This window comes from Parasteatoda tepidariorum, chromosome 4 (assembly GCF_043381705.1).
Source record: "Parasteatoda tepidariorum isolate YZ-2023 chromosome 4, CAS_Ptep_4.0, whole genome shotgun sequence".
In the NCBI taxonomy this organism is placed as follows: domain Eukaryota; kingdom Metazoa; phylum Arthropoda; class Arachnida; order Araneae; family Theridiidae; genus Parasteatoda; species Parasteatoda tepidariorum.
Genome location: NC_092207.1, coordinates 29,673,246 through 29,696,374, shown reverse-complemented (window position 1 = coordinate 29,696,374; position 23,129 = coordinate 29,673,246). Strand labels below are relative to the sequence as shown.

At 32.4% G+C, this 23,129-nt stretch overlaps 1 protein-coding gene across 4 annotated transcripts; it reads left to right on the top strand.

Moving 5' to 3' along the window:
• Positions 1-8,977: 8,977 nt before the first annotated feature.
• LOC107442923 (univin) lies at positions 8,978-18,286 on the top strand. 4 transcript variants are annotated; one of them, XM_043047647.2, is made up of 2 exons: positions 8,978-9,277; positions 17,337-18,286. In XM_043047647.2, the coding sequence occupies exon 2, from the start codon at positions 17,378-17,380 to the stop codon at positions 18,170-18,172; it is 795 nt and encodes a 264-aa protein (XP_042903581.1). In that variant the 5' UTR covers positions 8,978-9,277; positions 17,337-17,377; the 3' UTR covers positions 18,173-18,286. The 4 variants fall into 4 exon arrangements, with proteins under 4 accessions (XP_042903581.1, XP_071035684.1, XP_015912097.2 ...); XM_071179583.1 differs by having other exon boundaries at positions 9,027-9,270; XM_016056611.4 differs by having other exon boundaries at positions 9,256-9,608.
• The last annotated feature ends 4,843 nt before the right edge of the window (positions 18,287-23,129 follow it).

The following is a 23,129-nucleotide window of genomic DNA, read 5'->3' as shown; positions in this document are numbered from 1 at the left end:
CGAATGTGTTCGTTTTACCATCAACTTTCTATTGCTTTCTCGATAGCGAATAATTAATTTAAAAAAGTACGAAATTATCATATACTAGTAGGCTGCGCCCCCTGCTCGCTGACGCTCGCCAACCCCCGAAAATTGCTACGCAATCTTATATGGTTTGCTTCGCAAACCAAGCTCGCTTCGCTTGCTACTAGCTTAGCTACTTTGCAAATGCACAAAATTCTAAGAATTCAAAACAATCATTCAAATCCATATAAAAACTTTTTTTAAAAAAAAAATTACATCTTTTTAGTAAATACTAAGTCAGGGGTGGCGAACCTTCATGCACCAACGTGCCATTTTTTCTAAAATATATTTTAATATGGTCATNCGAGCCCTTACGGATCCCGCATTCGACCACGCCCCCTACAGATTCCTCGGATCCGTGGATCCGTGGCGTAGAACTCTCATTTCTCATCTACTTTCGATTTTAATTGAAAGATTTATTATTTTCTTTTCCTTCTTATCAAATCAGATAAAAATGAAAAAAAGAAAGATTTTTACTCAAATAAACAATTAAAACTATAACCTTTCTAGTGAAAAATATAACAATGATATGCGTTTAAATCGAAAAGAAAACAACGGAAAACACACGCGTTTATTTCGACGAGAGGTCAGAAAAACTACATTGTTTTTGTAGATTACTACAACTACAACAACTTTGTTACAAATGTAGTTAACTACAACTACTTTTTTTTTAATGTAGTGACTGCAAACTACTTTGGAATTGTAGTAACTACTTCACTATTTTAAGGAGACGAATTTTGCTGGAAAATGTTCAAAAAGCTTTTGACTTAGAAATTGGCTTACATTAAATATAAGGGAATAATTAAGAAAAATTTATTTATGCTTACATGAGCCAGTTTTTATTCCAAATTTTTTTCTTTCCAAATGTGTTCGTTTTACCTTCAACTTTCTATGGCTTTCTCGATAGCGAATATTTAATTTGAAAAAGTACGAAAATATCATGTGTTTGAAATTTTTTTATTGTTTATAGCTCATTTATTTCTTCTAAGAAATTAACTACATCGAAGATATGTTCCCCTTCCTTTGAAATAACGTCAATGTACCTTCGTATGTGAAAGCGTGATCAAAGTGATTAGTTAATTATTTTTCGTAATGGCTAGTTTGAATGATAGTTATACGTGATTCTCAATACGTCATTCCTGTTAACGGTCAGTTTCAGCCACAGGGTCATTTTCATTGCATCCACTGACGGACACACGAAGGTTTGTACCCATCAAATTCGAAGATTTAGTTGTGTTCGAGTCGTGTTTCGTTACTAAACTATAACAAATTACTACAAACTATGTACTGTTATTTTTTTGTATCGCACTACACACTACACTACTTTTTTTTAAAACACTCTACGCTATAAACTACGAAAAAAGTACCGACTACAGTAGTTTCACTACTTGTAGCGCGCTAGTTCCGACCACTGATTATTATCATATTTAATTGTATAATAACATTATAAAATAACAAAATTAAAGCCTTTATTTCTTAAACCTTTTCAATAATAATATCAAGTATATTTTGAAAACTATTGTCTTTATGACTTTGTAAATTTTATATTAAATATTATTAGGAAAACATACATAAACAGTATTTTAACATTGAATATTATTAAGAAAATAATGTGCAATGCGTTTATCCTTTTAGGTCTTTAAAAAATAAAATTATTTTCCCCTTAAAAGCCCATTTGATGAAGGTAATATTTAAATTTTATTCATTTTATTTTATTTCATTTAATTTTTTTTCCTTCTTTAAAGTTTTGTAATGGTTTGTTTACGTAGAAAAGTCGTCGTAATTGCGATTGTCGGTAGAATGGCGATAAGTTTTGCGAGTAGCATTCAGGAAATAATTGTGTTAATAATAATAAAATTATCATGTAAAAAAATTATCATCAATAAAATGATATCATTTTAATAAAATTATCATCATGCAGTTTATACAAACTAATTAATCGGAAATTAGTCGAAATTTAGATTAGCGATACATTCTTTTTGGCGATAATAGGGCAGTAAATTCTGCTCGTGACTATCAGGAAGTCATTTAAACTAGTATTGTCATCAAACATGGAGCTCTAGGAAAAAATATGACTGGCCATATTTTTAAAATGATGACTAGTTAGTCGAAAAACAATAAGAATTTTGATTGCTAATTTCCACCCGTACAGACACGCAAATGGGTTAAAAAAAGAGCATATAGGCAAAATAAAACTTTTTAAATGTTTGTAAAGTAAATCAAATTAAACAGTAACACAATTTAAATTATTAATATGCCTATAAAATAGACACTTTTCATTTTTAATCCTTAATAAATAGTGGTAATACTAACGTTCGTTATTTTGATTCACTTAATTTCAATTCGATGAAAGCGCGAAATAGTAATTTCAGAGTCAAAATTCTGTTAAACGCAGAGCAAAAAATTTGAAATTTATGGTGACTAAAAAATTGATATTAAAATGATTAAAAACGTTATCTAAATGTGACGGGTTACGATGAAAGTAACTGATCACTTTTTGGTTTAATCTGACAAACAAATTTATTTTTGTTAACTGTAACTCCATGTGATCGGTGTAATTGATATCGATAATGTTTCGTTGTTGTTGTTAATTTACGTCGCACTAGAGCTGCACAATGGGCTATTGGCGACGGTCTGGGAAACATCCCGGAGGATGATCCGAAGACACGCCATCACAATTTTTGATCCTCTGCGGAGGGGATGGCACTCCGGCTTCGGTAGCCCAACGACCTGCTCGCGAAGTCGATCACTTTACGGTAGAACAGTTTAACGAGGACCAATACCGCACACCCTCGGTCACTTCGCAGACTGTTCCAAGTGGTCACCCACCCGCACACTGACCGTAGCCAGTGATGCTTGACTTCGGTGATCTGCTGGGAACCGTGTCTTAACGATCAGTCCACTGCGGGGCGATAATGTTTCGCTAAGCTTTGTTAACATATTTTATAGTCCTAACGCTGGTTTGGGTAGGTTCCTATTATTTAATTTTTCAAATTTTCTAATATATGAACACCTCGGGGCTTAAAGTGATAACCCACAATTTATAAAAAGTGTACTTCTCTGCCGTAAATTATTCTATCCTACAAGGGCTTACATTCTGTTCAAGAACTGTCTAACATTTGCCAAACTTCAAACGTAAGTAATAGTTTTACCAATATAATGACTATGCGAATTTGAAATAAATACTTCTAAAAAATTCAATCACAAATAATTTTTAGAAAAATACAACTCTGTTTGACTATGCACCGAAAAAAATGTGTGTTATTACTCTCGAGTTCTTCATATTTTAAGGGTTAAGACCTAAGGGACATACTTAGAGCTAAAACCCTGTGTGTGTTTCTGCTTTTCGAATCTTGTTTTAAAGTGAAGAGACAAAGAATCTCTTATTATATTATTGAAATTTAACATAGGTCTGCAAGTTTAGGAAGTATATCAAACTAAAGAAAAGTTCCTATGCTGATTCAGTAATTTTTTTTAACTAATTGCATCTATATTTCGTTCGCAATTCATTTCCCGTTGCGTGTCAAAAACGTAAATATAGGTGTTCTCAATATGTTAAAAAAATTTAATACATGTACTTACAACTTTCTCACACATATATTTGTACACTTTAAAAACTCATGACTGAAAGATCGAGGCAAAGGTCGTTTCATAAAAGACCTTTTGAATGTAACTCATTCGCATTTGTTTCACATGACTGTTGGTGTAGTTCATTTACGTCGTACTGGAGTTGCACAATGGGCTATTGGCGACGGTCTGGGAAGCATCCCTAAGGATGATCTGAAGACATGCCATCACAATTATGATCCTCTGCAGAGGGGATGACACCCCCGCTTCGGTAGCTCGACGACCTGCGCGTGGAGTGGAGCACTTTACGGTAGAACAGTTTAACGAGGACCAATACCCAGTGCCGTAACTTCACACCTCGGGGTCCTGGGGCAAAAATATTTGGCGGGGGCCCTTTCAAAAACTTTCAGTACTCCATCTCTAACCGTCATTTTAGCTATTTATGTATTATGTTAGCNTTCACCAGTGCCGTAACTTCACACCTCGGGGTCCTGGGGCAGAAATATTTGGCGGGGGCCCTTTCAAAAACGTTCAGTACTCCATCTCTAACCGTCATTTTAGCTATTTATGTATTATGTTAGCGAATATATTTATGAAAACAAGTTACTTGTTCGCATAGAAATTGGATTACAAAGCATTGTAAGTTTTCCATATGGCAAAATACAAAATTTCAGCGAAATTGATTAATCCTGAGAAATTAAATTTTAAGAAAGTCGTACTTATAACACTCGATTTCTCAGAAACTAATCAACCAATTTCGCTCAAATTTTGTATTTTCCATGTGGAATTAGATACTTTCACATGATATGGAAAAAAAACTATATGCCATACGATTCAAAAGTTTTCAGACTATTATTGTCCCGAAGTGGACTGATCGTTAAGACACGGTTCCCAGTAGATCACCGAAGTCAAGCATCACTGGCTGCGGTCAGTGTGCGGGTGGGTGACCACTTGGATCAGTCTGCGTAGGGCCTGAGGGTGTGCGGTATTGGTCTCCGTTAAACTGTTGTACCATAAAGTGCTCGACTTCACGTGCGGGTCGCCGGGCTACCGACTTCACGTGCAGCGGGGGTGCCATCCTCTCTACAGAGGATTAAACCTCAAGGGATGTTTCCCACACCGTCGCCAATAGCCTATTGTGCAGCACTAGTGCAACGTAAATGATCAACATCCGACTATTATTAAATAATAAATATTTACTAAAAGTTATTTTTTGCATGGAATTATGTTTAGATAAAAGAATTTTATAATCGTGTGCAAAATTTTTTCAATTCCCTTAAAAAGCTCTCGATCTGTAGTGAAATAAAAAAAAAATTAACATTTGGGGATCCAAACTTTGGATAGCTCACCCGTCCCAACTATTAGGACCATATTTCCCAGATTACAGATACCTCCTATATTGCGGGGATTAGAAAATCGAATCTGTTGAACAAAAGTTATGTTTATTCAGAGAAAGTATGTTTTTGTGCCTGATTACGTAACTTAAACTAAAATATTGTGCACTAATTAATTTGCATATTTGAAGTCATACCCTCGAATTATTAAGATGGAGTCCTAGAATGTGAAGATCCGATTATTAAATCAAAAGTTATTCAGGGTGGTACTTTTTTGGCTCACTGTACGTAAATGTCACCAATTTATGACATCTCACCGAGGTGACTAGGGGGGAAAAAGCTATTCATGTTGTCTACTCTTGTCCCCCATGTCCACAGAAGTCTCCTTTTCCTCTAAATATAATGATAATCATAAAATACCAATTTTATAAACCTGTTGAATCCGGTTACTATATCGTTAGGAAGATCTTTTCAAGACAAAACCATTATAAAAATGAAAATTATTTTTTAGTTTCAAATCTAAAAGTTTTTGATCGCGTTATGGAAACTGAAGGAAATTATAGATCTTTTTTTCTATCGGCACATATACCCACTTTTTAAAAAGTCCTAATTGAAAAAATATTCAGAATTTTTTTCCCCATATACATCGATTAACAAAAACCAAGTTGCTTTACTCCAATATGGACAGGTCCCTAGAAAATATAGCTATATTTTGAAAAGAATTCGTTCTTGAATATTTGGCCTATGTATTCATGACGCTATGTAATCATATGTGAGAGAATTATGACAAAGAGTAATAGTTTTTTTTATGAGAGAAAAGTGAGAAAAAATTAAAGCATATTTGCTAATTTTAAAAAAATTCCTTTTAATGGTTTGTCATGGCAATGAATTTTAATTGCTACGGATTTCTAAGCTGATGTTCATAGCTTTTTTATTAAATTAAATGCATTCTTTTATTAAATTAAATGATTTTTTCATAAAAAATAAAGATTGCATTTCATTTTTTAATGAAAACAAAGTTGTTAAAAACCCTAAAAATTCAAAGTTCCAATTTAAAAAATTTAAAGGTCTTAATAATTTAAGAAATATTAATAAGAACCAAATCCATGCACACAATAAACAGTAAAATTATCAATTAAAGTACTATACAATTTTAAATTTTATATACGAACATAAGAAAAAGCATTTTTTATGTTACCATTCTTATAAAAGAATTCTAACAGTATTTAAATATAAAATTTAAATGAGTTAATGCAAACATTTACTTATCTCCTTATAAATAAATTTACATTTGGTTTTCTTGTTTTCCAACGAAAAATTTTATTAAGAATGAGAATTATTGATATCACGATTTATGTTTAAAAAAGAGGAAATTGCAAATAATTCTAATAACTCTTAATTAAACTAAAATGTTTATTTCAAAAATTGGACAAAATAAAAGCTAGCTAAATTTCAGAAGATGAGAAGCAAATTCTCCACCCCCCCCACTTTTATTTCAGAAGAATATAAAGTTTTCTATTTGGAAAACAGATTCAAAGATGACATTTTTTTTAGTTACCAATATCTATTATTTTTGAGCACTTTGAAATTTCAGAAGGGGCAAAGCACTATGTTCGCCCCCTCATTACTATTTCGGAAGAAAATAGAGTGAAAATTGGAAATAAAATATTTTTTTCCACTTTTACTTTACTTTTCCAAAAGTCAAAAAACACATTAATCGCCCATAACAAAATAAAGTTTCCTACTTTATGTATATCTTCCAAACTGAGGAAGAATAGCTTTTTTTTTCTTCTCTAAAATTACCTATTTTACTAGACTTCGTCTTGGCGAATTACTAAATATCAAAAGAGGCAAAGCACATAAATGTTAGAGGAATATAAAGTTTTCTGTTTCAAAAATAGCTTCAAAATTGAATAAAAAAAATTTTTAAATTACCGATTTTACTTTATTTTTGTGAGTGTCTAAATTTCAAGAGGGACGAAACGCATCGTTTACCCCATCACTTAAATTTTAGAGGGGCCCTCTGCCTCCCCCTGGTTGGCACGCCCCTGGATCTGACGCAAGATAGTAAAGGAAACAACTAAGTAAACCAGAAGTGCAATATACAGAAAGTGTTAACATTCAACTACATGCAACTGTGGCCTTTCCCCTTCTCTGCAAAGCGTGTTTGTTCTTTTGAGAAAGGGAAATAATACGCAAAAAGGTGTTTTACCGTTTTTTACCCTTCCCTTTAGGAAAAGAAACTTTTCGTCAACTCTATCTTAACACAATTTCTTTCCTACATTTATATAATTAGAGTACTTTATTAAAAAAAACAACCTGATGTGATCTCTTCATATGGGGCCCCCTTGACCGTCGGGGCCCCGGGGCGGTGCCCCTGCTGCCCCGGCGTAGTTACGGCCCTGCCAATACCGCGCGCCCTTGGTCCCTATGCAGACTGATCCAAATGGTCACCCACCCGCACGCTGACCGCAGCCGGTGATGCTTGACTTCGGTGATCTGCTAGGAACCGTACCTTAACGATCAGTCCACTGCGGGATTCACATGAATGTAGAGCTACAAAAACTTTCTATAGTTAGCCTGACGACAATGGGTCCTTATCTGTTGATCTTATCCACTATCCAACTTGCTGTTTTAAATCCTTGTTTCTCTGTTAATCGTTAAAATACACTTGGTTCAATATCTAAGGCAGTGTTTCCAAAACTTATGACTTTTGTGTACCCTTTCTAAATTTTTAGTGACGCCGTGTATCACTAATAAATGCTAACTAGCTGTTGACATCAATAATTATTAACTGTTAACTGTGCAAAAAATAGCCAATAGAAAAATACGCAATCGTAAATTTTCATGGCTAGCTTTGTTTTTAAATGAAATTCTTTGAAATTTTCGTTTGTTGTAAGATATTTCGCATAAGAAAGCGTACTCCCGTTAAACTGTTCCCGTACTCCTGGGGGTACGCGTACCACACTTCGGGAAACACTGATCTAAGGGAATCGAGGCGACTTGCGGATGAACTATTCCTCGCTCATGATATCCCTTCCCGAACTTACATTTATTTGTCGCTACACATAGGCAATGTTCACACATAAGCTCTTGTGCTCAACTCAAAGAATTACTTATAAGCAGTTGTTAAATTTAAGAACAAATAAAACATATTACAGAATGATAGGACTTACGAGGTTACGATAGGGTTCGAACACGCTAACCCTCCCATCCTCCAGTTGTACAAACCGCTTGTTGATATTAACTCTTGCCCCGCTGTATGTAGACTCTCAACCTCCTAAACTTTTCTTACCGTGACTATAGTGTGTTTTATCTCAGATGCTATAGCAAAAAAACATACTTTCCTCACAACAAACAATACTCTACTCTTACTTCAGTAGGTTTTGAAAATACAAAAGATTCAAAAAAATATTTTGTAATTTGTGTTTAAATCTAAAAACATTTTCCATCTTAAAAAAGAATTATTTTTTTCATTATTAGCCTACCTATTTTGTTAGTCTAACAAAAACAATGCTGACAAGCATAGAACTTTATTTGTTTATCTAATGTTATACATGCAAAGGCATACTTGTGCGCCCATTACAAAGGACGGATAAAAAACAATTCAAGTTTTAAAAAAACCCAGATAGAATAAGTTAAATAGGTAGGTGGGTACTTTATTTATGTCACACTAGAGCTGCACAATGGGCTATTGGCGACGGTCTGGAAAACATCCCTGAGGATGATCTGACAAAACAAGTTAGAGAAGGACATCACAAAGACTCGAACCCGTTACCCCTCACACTGCAGAGTGTCTGGCGGAACAACGAGACAACTTTGGCTAAGGAAACCCCATAAGATAAACAAATTAACAACTATGTGGGAATTTACTACTGCCGCATCAGGTGAAACTTTCTAGTTTAACCTATCAACATCATTTGTAATAAAATGTTATCAATTGTGTGAAAATGTTGTCTAAAGCATCACTGGTTATGGTCCTTGAGCGGTTCACGTTAATCTGTTATACCGTAAAGAACTTGACTTTGCTCTCAGGTCGTCGGGCTACCAAAGCAGGAGAGCCATCCCCTCTGCAGACGATCAAAATTGTGATTGCATGTCTTCGGATCATACTTAGGGATGCTTCCCAGATCGTCGTCAATAGCTTAAAGAGCAGCTCTAGAACGACATAATTGAAGTACTAATACCTAATGCTTGTCAATAAAGTCTTTGTATCACTCATCAAGGAAGATTTTCATTTAAAACAACGCAGAAAATCTAGCATTTGACAATTTCCGCTTCCGGTTTTAGAAGAATCTGGACGAATGTGAGATGTATGTTTCTGTCATTAATTTTTAGCTCTTTTATTCTCTCCGAAAATTATCATTTTTCACTGACTGTGTAACTTTAGAATTTTAAGTACATAGCTCATTTATTTTTAAAAAAAATCTTTTTATCATTGTAAAATGCAAAAAATGCGGTATTTAATATTTTTGACTTTGTTTACACTTTCAACTTGTGTTTTTGATTTTGACGACGATTTTTATGATCCGAAAAGAGAAACTTTATTGAAAAGTATACCCATATCTATTAAGCGGCTTTATACTGAGTGGTCAGAGAAAACAAAATGTGTGGATCGTATTTTACGTAGCACACAGGCTACCAGTAAGTAAGAAAATTTCTATAATTATTTATTTCAAAATCTATTTTTATACGTTTTAATTTAAAAATCGGGTTTATTCTTCAATAGTTTAAGGTTCAATTTTCATATATACATGTTTTATAAAACGTGACGTGCATACTCTATGAGCTAGGTTAATTCTATTTTTAAATTTAAAAACGTCATTCTTACAAATGCTAGTTATACTAGGTCATATATTATTATCTCATATTTTTATGTCATATATTATGTATGTTAAATGTCATATTTTGAACGTTACAACTTTAAAATTCTTAAATAAATACGATAATATAAATTAGGTTTATAAGTTTTGTCGTACGAGATATAATAAAGAAACACTTTTTTGTTTTTTCCAACTCAACAGGTATTTTTTTACAGATTTTAAGAATACATCTCTACTAATAAATTTGAATCACAAAATATTTGCTAGCAAATTTTGAAATTTAAGTTAAAATTAAAACTTATTTTACTAAACTTGTAACAACAAAATAACCATGAAATTTATGTTATTTTAAGTTAGAATTTAATAGTTTGTAGCATTAAAAATATGATATTTCATGGGTGAAATATATATGTTACCGGCAAAGTTTGATATCCGGCATTTCATAGAATGCCTAGGCATTTTATATAATGCCTAAACTAGCTGGCAATGTATGAAACGATTTATATTTCACACATTTCCTAGGCATTCTATAGAATGCCAAATGAAAAACCGGCAAAGTATAAAATACATCTCCGATTCGCCAAGGATTCGTCAAAGGTATGTGTAAAACTAAGTGCTAAAATGTGAACTGTATTGGCGTAAAAAATGTAATGAATAATTTTTTATATAAACATTTTGTTTCCCTTAATAAGAAAGGCATAAATTATGTTTTGTTCAACTTTCATTTTTCTTCACGTATTTTGAATAAATTTTTTTTAATGGCACTCTTATTAGTTTTTCAGAATAACATTTTTATTTTTGAGAAATGCACATTATTTACAAAAAACCTCATCAGAACGGTTTTTTCATACTTTGCCCAAATAGCATTTGCCATTCTATAGAATGCCTAGGTATTATATACAATGCCTAGGGAAAGTATGTAATACTTCTCAGATTTCATACCTTGCCTAAAAACATCAGGCATTATATACAATGCCTAGGCATTCCATAGAATGCCGGCGTTTCATACTTTGCCGGTAATATATACATATTAAAAAAAAAAGCTCAAGGAGAAAAAGGCAATATAAAACTTTATTTTCTCATGAAACTTATCAATTATTGATTTAATCATTAAATGCGAAATTTTTTTTTAAAACAAAAATTTGTAAAATATAGTTTGGAAATTTTATGCCTAAGCATATAATGAAATTATCGACTGACTACATGAGTATTAAAATATTTGAATTTGTCTTCATACAAAGCAAATTTTTCTACCGTTCGAATCTACTCTCAATTAATCAATTNCCAAATATCTCATTTTTCGATTTTTTTTGAGTTACTACGATTTAGTTTCAAAGCGAGGATATGAGCAATTCTACAAATAAACGCAAATTAGGCGGCCAAACAAAAATAAAAAAATATTTTTTTTTTGGGGGGGGGACACGCTATTTCTACATGAAATTTCTTCTTTTTTACACCCTAAAAAAGCAAGAAAAGATATTAAACATGAAATTTTTTCTTTGTGGCATACTTTAAATGACAAAATACCAATTTAAAATTTTTCCCGATTTTTTCAATTTAGGAACTGTGATTAATTTTTTTCATTTTTGTTTTTTATGCTAAAATATAATCTTATAGTGCGAAATCTCTATAAATGCATGTTAGAGAGACATTATAATAACATTATATTTACGTAAAAATCGTTTTATCTGAAAAAATGACTCAGATTTATCTGAGTATGTCAGAAAGAGTCTGTCACATTTAAAGTATGTCACAAAGAAAAAATTTCATGTTCACGATTTTTTCTTGCCTTTGTAGGGTGTAAAAAAGAAGAAAATTCATGTAGAAATAGTGTGCCCCCCCCAAAAATGTTTTAATTTTTTTTTGGCCTTCTAAGTGGCGTTTATTTGTAGAATTGCTCATATATGCTACCAGCAAAGTTTGAAATCCGGCATTTTATATAATGCCTAGGCATTGTACTAAAATATGAACTGTATTGGCGTAAAAAATGCAATGAATAATTTTTTATATGAAAATTTTGTTTCCCTTAATAAGAAAGGCATAAATTATGTTTTGTAAAACTTTCATTTTTCTTCAAGCATTTTGAATAAATTTTTTTAATGGCACTCTCATTATTTTTTCAGAATAACATTTTCATTTTTGAGAAATGCACATCACTGACAAATAACCTCATCAGGACGGTTTTTTCATACTTTGCCCAAATAGCATTTGTCATTCTATAGAATGCTTAGGGAAAGTATGTAATACTTCTCAGATGTTATACCATGCCTAAAAACATCCGGCATTATATACAATGCTTAGGCATTCTCTCGATTGCCTGCGCTTCATACTTTACCGGTAATATACACAAATTCAAAAAAAAGCTCAAGGAGGAAAAGGCAATATAAAACTTTATTTTCTCATGAAACTTATCAATTATTGATTTAATCATTAAATGTGAAATTTTTTTTTGAAATTTTTTTTTTTGCAAAATATAGTTTGGAAATTTTATGCCTAAGCATATAATGAAATTATCGACTGACCACATGAGCATTAAAATATTTGAATTTGTCTTCATTCAAAGCAAATTTTTTTTACCGTTCGAATTTACTCTCTATTAATCAATTCATTACTTAATTTCCCAGCAACTTAGCCTTCAGTTTAAATTTTTATTTCCAGTAACAATTTTGTAAAAAAAAAAAATAAATAAATTAAATAAATGCTATAGAATTTATTTAAAAAATATCCAAAAAAAAGTTTTTATTTCTAACTTATAATTTATTTCTAACTTATAATTATTCTTAATATTCTCCGTTATTTACAATGAAATAGAAAATACTGAAATTGCTAGCAGCTTATTCAGTAAGCAAGAAATCAAAATGATTGATAGAAAGTAAAAATTCGTAGATACTTGCACAACAGCAATTATAAGCCTTTTCATTACTGCCAATTTCTCGCTTTTTTTCATCATATGCTATTTCATTTCATTTTATATATTCTGCAAGATTATTTGCGATTGAAAATTGCGATTGATATATTTGCGATTGAAAAAAAAATTAGCAGTAGCCCATGTTGAGAGCTCTCCGCATGCGAAGGAGAGTAGAAAATAAAAGAAATAAGATGCCCTAATAAATAAGATGCTTCTACAACGGCATAAGAAATCAACGCTATGAAGATTTCTTCTCCATAATACAGCAAGGTGAAAGCTCATTTATTGTATGGGAAGGCTTTAGATATGGTAGTAAACATATCCTAGCCTCTTCTTTAGGCTGCATGGTAAATACCGACAGTTAAGAAATTCTAGAAATTATAAAAAAATTAAAAAAACTCTAGATTAAAAAAAAAAGCATTTTCTAGGATTGTGGTGGCTCTACCAATTCTAGTAATTGGTAGAGAAAATTTGTGGCCTAAGTCGGATTTTCCATCAGGACAATACGTCCATTTATATTGCAAAAACTTCACAGAGTTGGTTTTTGCATTGAAGGGTGACTTGCCTTTTTAACCTGACCACAAGAAAACGTGAGGGCTATCCTCAATGAGACTGGATGTACCGAAAAGTCACAGTTTCAGTCTGTGGCAGAATTAAAGGCTGTTATCATTGAAACCTGGGACAATACTGATGCTAATGTCCTCTAGGACATGGTACGCAACATCATATATTTCAAGTCATATATAAACATGACGGATATATTAGCAATATATGTGGCTTTATTTCAATTGGGCACTTTTCTCCATCTTTTTTCTTTCTTTTTCTTGTACAGACGGTGCAGAGAGTTTGTTACTCCTTGTAAGTATGTGCTTATAGATACAGACTTTCTTAATTTATATGTATGGATCTCATTACTGTTATTCGCTTCCATTTATGGCAGAAGATCAAGGTGGCCTTATTTATTTCGGACTCACTGTATGTAAGAGCAAATCGTTAAAAAATAGTAAAAATTTAAAGAATATATTTAAAAAAAAATTACTGAGATGCTTTTCCTTTTTTATCAAAGAACAAATGAGAAAGCAGAAAAAAAAAGATATTTATTACTAGGGAAACTACAAAAGTAAGCTATCTTTTATTTTAAAAACGCAAACATTCTATTCTATAATTTTTACATTATTTTAAACGTTGAAAGTTTCTCTTTTTTTTTACATCGTCACAAATTCTATTGATTTTATAGGTGTTAAAATAATTTTTCTGAATCAAATTGTTTCCAAATAAAAAGATTCGGTTGTTGATCATACTTACTTTTTAAATAAATTATTCTACATATCCATTTCGTTTTGCCCCCTGTATATTTACTTTCTTGTAAACGGATGTACATCGGGTTACCCTCGTGATTTTTACTCACTTTATTGTTTTTATTATTGTAATTATTACAACAAATTTAATTCAATCGATAAAACGATAATGTTCACGTGATCGACGATAATGTTTAAGTGAAATTTGGAGATACACTACTTTTTTTTTCTTTAATTTTCGTTTTTTAAAGTTATTATTTTATTTTCGTCGTCAAAAAGCTCAAAAAAACAAATTCAGAACTTTTTTTTTGGATTTACTTAAGCCTCTTTCATATGCTGTATAATCATTTTATTTATTTTTTTGTGAAAAATCGTTTGAAATAGTGCAAAATTAGATAGGATAAAACCACAAAATCTTTCAACACATACTTAAATATCATGAATAGAAATTTCTTGCAGATTTTTTTTCTTCGTAATTTAACTCTAAGAAATATAATTTTTATTCTCATTAACTGAGAAGTATATTAAGTACAGCAAATAAAAAGTTTTTTTTTCCTCCCATGACGCTGAATATAAATATCAAGACATTAAGGTTCCATTAGCTGTTGTTGAATTAGTCAGCATTCCCATCACCAAATTCGAAATGTTTCGACTATCCACCCCCGTGTTTTTTGGATAATAAAGCAACGGGACTGGATAATACTTGGTATGTCTAATAATGATAAAAAAAAAGCTATTCTATACACACACAGATATATATATCTATATATATATTGCCACCGGTTGTTCTAGTTGTTGCTTCAAAAATATTCCATCTATTCCTAAATAACAGAGTACCATCATTTCGAACACTATAATAAACTCCAGTGGAATACTTTTTTTTTTCTTCTGTCCGTTAAGTGGTCTGTGCCTGATACTGTAATTTCTTACGCAGAAGAGCAGAAATTTTTTTTTCTTGCATATTTGACGAAACAAGAGAATTGAAAAGGAGCAGGTGATGCAAGGGAGGTGGTTTGGTCGTCCTAATAGCAAACGCCCGCGCCGTCATTTTTAACCTTCCCCATGAGGGTTAATCTGTTTGGCATTTGAACTTTTTGGAATTTTTAGAAGTGATGGAAAGAATTTTAATCTGTTTTCTAACATAGCCTCTGTTTAGAACAACTTGCATGGCCTTGAGCGTTTTTATACCAAACTTCTATGCCAAGTAATTAAAATTCGAAGCATAATAATGATTGCATAAGGCGTATGCTAAAAAGTCAAGTGTAAGTTTCGGAAATATTGAAGCAATTTTATGGTTAAAAAAGTCAGTTAAAGGGTAGAATTTACCAGTATGTAGTAAAATTCCTTTTATGCATGAGATTATTATATTATTCTCTTCGCAAAACAAAGATAACACTAAAAAGTTCTGACAGAGTTCTCTTAAAAGCCTTAAAAGATACTTCAAGGGACAAAAAATATTGTTTCGAAATTTTAATTATTTATATACCAGGAATTAGATTAATAAATACATCTCAAACACACAGCATTTTAAAGGCACGCTGATAAAGTAGAACAGCTGCCAACAAATATAATAGTAATTATAATATTAGATAAAAAAAAAAAGTGAAACCTTCTCTAAATAGTTCGTTGAAGGACCATAGAGGACCATACCAAAGAATATAGAGGTATATTCTATATTCTCTTCCCTCTATATTCTTTAACCATACCACGGGAGAAACTTTTCGTCTCTAATTCTCTTTCACCTCTATGACAAATTTAAAAGAAAGAAAAAGCGAGTTTAGGCAAACCTAGAATAGGCCACGAAGTTTCCAATTGCTGAAAAAAAAAGTTTCAAAATATGAGAATGCAAACAAATTATTGGAAGAGAACTTCTCCATTGCGTAATCCTAAGTTCTCATAATTTATTTTTATTTCTATATATTAAAAATTTCTTTTCAGTATTTGAAACTTCTTAGTTTACTCCAGGTTTGCTTGAACTCACTTTTTCTGTACTTAAAATTTTAAATTAGGTTACGGAGGGGAAAGAGAATATGCAAAGAAAAGTTTCTCCCGTAGTACGCTGTCCTCTTAACTTCCCAGGCAAGCCGATAACCATTGATCGAAATTAGGTAGGTCTCAAGGCACTATTGGGGATTCATTTAGCAATTTACAGCACTTACACCCTTGTGCAAATTAATTGAAACAAACTCAATAAATTCAGAAATCTGAGAGAAAATGCTATTTTATTTAAATTTATACGAACTCAAAAATTTTTAGTACATAATATGATCTTCACGACACTTTATTAACATTTGGACACGATTCGGCATGGATTCCACTAATTTTTTACAGTCATTTATAATATTTGTGTCCTTGTACCACACATGAATTAACGCCGTGATTAGCTTCTCCATAGTTGTACAGTCTATATTTAATAGGCGATTCTTGCATATGGCCCAGAGATTCTCAATTGGATTGATATCCGGAGAGTTCCCTGGCCATTCCAATGTCTCAATTTGATTCTATGACATGAATTTCTTGACAATTTTGGACGTATGGCAAGGAGCTAAATCCTGTTGAAAAATCCCTGTTCCATCAGGGTATCGTTTCTTCAACTCTGGAACAACTTTTTTACCCAGAATAGTAATGTACTGCTCAGAACGCATCATACCGTCAATAGGCTGCAAAGGTCCAACCCCATTGTAACCGAAACAACCCCAAAACATCTTCTTTAAAAAACACGAAAAAAAAGTTTGTTTCAATTAATTTGCACAAGGGTGTACACACAATCAGGATTCGAAAAATTACAAATGATTCGTTTTTAAACCGTCATTGAGCAGCAGACTCAATTTTCAGTTTACGACTACTAATGTTCAACTCCGTAGCCTTTTAATATAGAACCCAATCCAAAAGACAAGGGAACTCCTGGATTAAGTATTTGAAGAAATTTGCCTTCACGGAGCACTTTTTGAGGGCACAAATCAACATTTGCGTTACATGGAGAGTGAAAACATGAAAAGCTCCTCCGGTCCATCTACCACTGAGGATAGTTTTCGTTAGCACTGTGGCCGGGTTATCTTATCAACCAGTCATCACTGGGATTCGAACCCGGGTCACCTCATTGGGAGACGAGCTCTCTATCCCCTGATTTCCCACTGCTACAAATGGGGTTTGAAAATACTAAAGCAGGTAACACAACGTCCTAATCATCAACTTTGTTCTGTTACAACTTATTGACAGCATTGCAAAGAGGTGAAGCCTAAAGCAGCCATTACAATTCTTTTCTCTGTATGCTTTTATATTTTAAAACTTATTTAGGAATGAAATTCTTTGATGTTTTGTAACAATCTCCTTTGCATTTCAGTTAAAACAAAGACATTCCAATGGTTTATCTATAAAGTTCGAATGCCTCGTCGGATGAGTCCAGTGTTAGAAGCCCAATTGCTACTGGAATTCTACAAGACCTCGAACTTCTCGCGAGTTCTCAACTATGATTACGGTATCGAATTGCACTCCTTGGATCACAAAACTGAAACTCGATTCATCATATCCAGTGAGAAGTATGCAAGTGGAAACGTGGCAGAATTATTCTTCAACATTACAAGCATCTACCAAGAAAAGAAGAAGTCGAACAGAAACTTTATCCGACTTCGATTTCGGTTCTTGCGATTTCCAGTCGACAATAAGCCTCCTCCAATTGACCAGGATGAAGACGAGTTTACTTTTAGAAATATCAAAGCCTTCCTTGTTACCCATGAGGACAATGAAGATTGTCAATCCTCCTATAGGGAGGTAAACTTGCAATCGCGAAGAGTTGTAAAAATTGCCGAACAATCTTCAATGTTGAGGGCATTCCATCGCCCTAATCTCTATCCTGTTGATAATTCGATGCACCCCTGTCGTCTTATGGATTGGTTTGTTTCTTTTCATAGCATCGGATGGAGTTCATTTATAGTAGCACCATCTCGGGTAAATGCTCGTGCCTGTACTGGAATCTGTGGGTTTCCCATGAAAGTAAATTCAACGGAACATGCTATTGTGCAAACGCTTGTTTCAATTCGAAATAATCGAAACACTTCTGCTAGCTGTGTACCTGTTGCTACAAAGCCTACGGCACTTTTGTTGTACGATGACTCAGATGATAGCATTTACATTTCCACCTTTCCTGATATGATTGCAAATAGCTGTGGATGTCGATAAGATTTAGTTGAATAGAAAAAATGAATCAGATTTGTTAACCTATGAAAACTCAACTTGTAAATTATCAGAACATTTTAAAATTATTTTATTAATAAATAAACATTATGAAGAATATTTTATTGATAGTATTTATTTCCTGAAAAACTACATATATATAGTATGTAATAAAACTTGCGCCTTTTGTTATAAGTAATATAAATTTTAATTTTCTAAATTTAAATTAAGCTATAAGTTAATGAAAATAAATAAAAAATAAAATGCAGGCATGTAATTTTTAAGAATTACATTTAAAAATGAATATTTTGCTAACAATATCATAAATTTTCCCCATAAATTTCTCTCACACAATTATATGATCACCAGTCAAAATGAACTTTTTTACAAAACTAAAAGTATGTTCATCCACCATTTTTGTGGACAACTTCAGTCTCTAGTTTTCATCTATTTAATCAAGTTTTCAATCAAAGTCTTAGGAATTTTGTCCTTTTCATCCATGTTAGCTACACCCTTGTGCAAATTAATTGAAACAAACTCAATAAATTCAGAAAACTAAGAGAAAATGCTATTTTATTTAAATTTATACAAACTAAAAAATTTTTAGTACATAATATGATCTTTACGACACTTTATTAACATTTGGACACGATTCGGCATGGATTCCACTAATTTTTTACAGTCATTTATAATATTTGTGTCCTTGTACCACACAGGAATTAACGCCATGATTAGCTTCTCCATAGTTGTACAGTCTATATTTAATAGGCGATTCTTGCATATGGCCCAGAGATTCTCAAATGGATTGATATCCGGAGAGTTCCCTGGCCATTCCAATGTCTCAATTTGATTCTAAGAGATGAATTTCTTGACAATTTTGGACGTATGGCAAGGAGTTAAATCCTGTTGAAAAATCCCTGTTCCATCAGGGTATCGTTTCTTCAACTCTGGAACAACTTTTTTACCCAGAATAATAATGTACTGCTCAGAACGCATCATACCGTCAATAGGCTGCAAAGGTCCAACCCCATTGTAACCAAAACAACCCGAAAACATCTTCTTTAAAAAACACGAAAAAAAAGTTTGTTTCAATTAATTTGCACAAGGGTGTACTTCCATGTCGAATACAGAATTATACTGCCATAAGTTTTCTGTGGGATTAAGATCGGGATTATAACTTGTCCAGCTTAGGATTTCGATTTTTCCCCCTCCTGAAACCAATTTTTAGTTGAGTGGGTCGACGCATGGCATAGCGCTTGGGCTTTTCGAAATTTCCAGTCTGAGTCTCCGGAAAATAAGATGTGAACCAAAGGATATAAGGTGTTACTAAAATAGTTGTTGATAACAACTAGAGTCCTTTTTTTAACAATTCGAGGCAGGTTGCTTTTACCATCCTACGCAAAACCTCCCCAGACCATCACCGTATGTCTAAAGAAGAAATCACGAATTGGGGGAATTTTCTTATGAGAAAAAATTCTAATTTCATTTATAATATATTCCTTTGCGTTTTATTGAATTGTAAAGTTAGTTTACATACAAATTTTAAAGAAATTAAAAAAAAAAAAAACTCAAGCATTTTTGGAAAGAAAAAGGAGTTTTTACTTATGTTATGTTATGTAATTGCAATCGTTTGCTGACAAATTTTAAGAAATCGGTTACTGTGTGAAACTATCTTAATTTTCTTCATTTTTTGTTTATTTGATTAAATATAACTTAGTTACTTCACTATTTCAAAATTAATTTTATGCAGTCGTGTACCATAAAAATGACTGGTAAATGGGGTGGTCATTAATAATTCTTACAATTTCTTAGCGCCGTTCTTTCTCAAATACTGATCAGTTTCCAAATTTTAGTCTTACTTTCCTGGTTAATATTTCGTTAAATTTCGACAGTGTTTTTCTTCTTTTTTTTTTCCTTTTCTAAATTGTTTAAATACTATTGATTTGAGACTTCCAAAGTGCATATTTGTTGGCTGTAATTCTAACAAGGATTCTAAAAATATATAGGGTGGTCTCCACTTGATAGAACTCTTATGCAGGGTATCTATCATTACGGGATACCTTGTATGTCTGTCATGAGTTTACAATACATAATGAAAGATTATCAATTATAACACCACTTTTTACCCTAAACCAATTTGGTAATGTTAAATAGTTGACCACTTAATTTTGACAGTGGATGTTAAGAATTTCAAAATCAATTTGACAGGAAACCATTAAAACAGGGAATAATACCTAAATATCACTTTCTGCACATTGTAAAACATACTTCATGTGTTCTCTTTTTGGAATTTAAAACCTGATTTTTGCTTCGATTTTTCGAAATGGTGGTTTTCAAATAGAACCTGAACAAGACGAGATTTTTTTTCTTTCTTCTGCTCAGCTTATTCAAAAGAGGTTTGAAAGTCACAGGATGTGGAGGATGAGTTATCTCATCCTTAATGGGACCGCTGAAAGGAACTTTAAAGAAACTAATCTGTAAAAATGTTGCGGTATATTCACCCTTCTATTTTCTCCACTCAGGTAAAGGAAAGGGGGGAGTAAATTGTGAAAAAAGATTACTCCTGACCGCTATTAGGAATCGGAAAAAATCGAACATTTTCGCCCACCCACAGTTTACGAAAGTGAAGTAAGAAATAAAGATAGCGCTTTTTTTCCCTCTAAATGATAGACCTTTTTACTGTGTTCGGAAAAATAAGCTTAAAAACATTGTACTTAGTATTATCTGCGAAACTATTCCTTCCGAAATTTTTTTTTCTTTCTTTTTAGGAAAAATAGCTCGCCCACGTTGAAAGCTACGACCCCCCCTTTCCTTAAAGACAGTTGTTCCTTTTCTCTATTCTTATACTATGTATTTCAGAACCAATGTTTTATGGGACAGGAAGTGAAAGAATTCAAAGTCCTCACACTACCGTCTCATTAAAAAGAAAAGATTTTCTTTACCCCGCATACTTCGGATTCCTTTACAACGAACTATCCGGATATTTTGCTTGTAAATGGTCCTGAGCTAAGGTGGGGAGAGATAGATAACTGTTGTTTCAGATATCACTGCTCTTTCGGCGGTCGTTTAGATGAATGTTTATTTTTCTGGAAGGAAGAAGATTCGATAATTCAAGACTTAAATGTACATAGGGTGGGGTGTAAAAACAACATCGTCAATTTCACCTTTTTTATCGAAGTACATACATAGCTGGCCGCACAGGTAAGACATTTCGTGCAAGATGCATTTTCTCACGAGGAAAAAAATTTTAAAGATAGCGGGCCATTATATATCTTCGGTTATTTTTTCCCCGGTACAAATTGCAGTTTCAGTCTGTAATGTTAATAAACACTTTAGATTTTAGACACTTTTTTTCTTCTTCGAATTTCTCGCGAAATATTAGAAATTTAGAAAAAAAACAGTCCAGTAAATGGAAACAAGGAAATAGAAACAAGAACTTTTCTAATCCGTATTTATCAAATTTTGTTACTATTTCAACTGTCTTCTAAAACGCAATAATATTTAAACGAAAGCGTTTTCATAATACTTAAATAAGTATATTTGATAAAATAAGCTACTTATCTTAAATCATACCAGGATGTTTTTGTTTGACTAAATATTTCATAGAAATAAAAGTAAGGGGATTGGGGCATGAGTCTATGTACGAGTTCAGAAATCGTAGGTGAGAATCAAATTCAAAATAAATCTAATATATATAATTCTCTCACGTGGCTCCCAAATTTTGGCTGTATTTCTTTTCCGCCGGTGGAAACGTTTGCTTTGTTTTGTTTACGCTACTATTTCTCTTACACGGCGAATCGACCAATGATTGTCGCTAAAAATGTCACATGCCAAATCTAGCTGAGGTGGCTCAACATATAGCGCTTTTAAAAACGGAAACTGAAATAACCAGAGAGCATCAGCTGCGGCAATCTCATACTATTAAGCTAGGCAGAAGTGAGTAGTCTTTGTCGATAGATCTCTATTTTAGTATTTTGTCGAAAGCGCTTTTTTTCACGAATTTATATATTACGAATTTATTTGACGATTTTTGATTTATATCACGAATTTATTTGTTTTACTAGAATTTATTTGTTTATGCAGGTTTTTCCATTGCAATTCACTTATTTCAATTTTTAATAGACTTAATTATAGCCAAAATTTTAACCTTTTTAAAGAGATATCAGTTTTAGAAATTTTATCTTAAGATTTTATACTATAGCACATTTCTAATAGGTTTAACGAATTACATGTCATTTATTTGAATTCAAATTTATTTTAATGACTTAGTATTTACTAAAAAGATGTAAATTTTTTCTAAAAAAAAAAGTTTTTATATGGATTTGAATGATTGTTTTGAATTCTTAGAATTTTGTGCATTTGCAATGTACCTAAGTTAGTAGCGAGCGAAGCAAACCATATAAGATTGCGTAGCAATTTTCGGGGGTTGGCGAGCGTTAGCGAGCAGGAGGCGCAGCCCACTAGTAAATAAATAAATAAGTAAATAAATTAATTAATAATAAATTAATGCAGTTTTTCTCGCACAGGGAACGACTGATGTTATATTTGTGCTCGGTTCTAGCTCCGTTCGAAACAGCTATAGAGTCATTTCAGACAGGGGAAAAAAACAGGCAAATGAACCACAGGGGAAGAAAAAAACTTTTTTCACTTAAACTTTAACTTAACTTTTCATTTTAATCGTCATGCGTTCTAATATGAAGCTGTGGCAACAGTTACGTAATATATGATTTACTTAACTACTCACGTTTTGATGAGAATAGCTCATGTATGCGTGAAAAACCTATCATCAGGTAAGATTATATTACAAAAAATTTTGTTAGTTTGCATGAATGCTGTAAAATAATCTTTTGGATAAATTTATGAAATGTTGATTAATTAGAAACTTTTAATAAACTTTTTTAGGCAATAAATCAGATTGCAATTAGAATGATTCTGATACCTTGGGGAATCTAATTTTAATCGT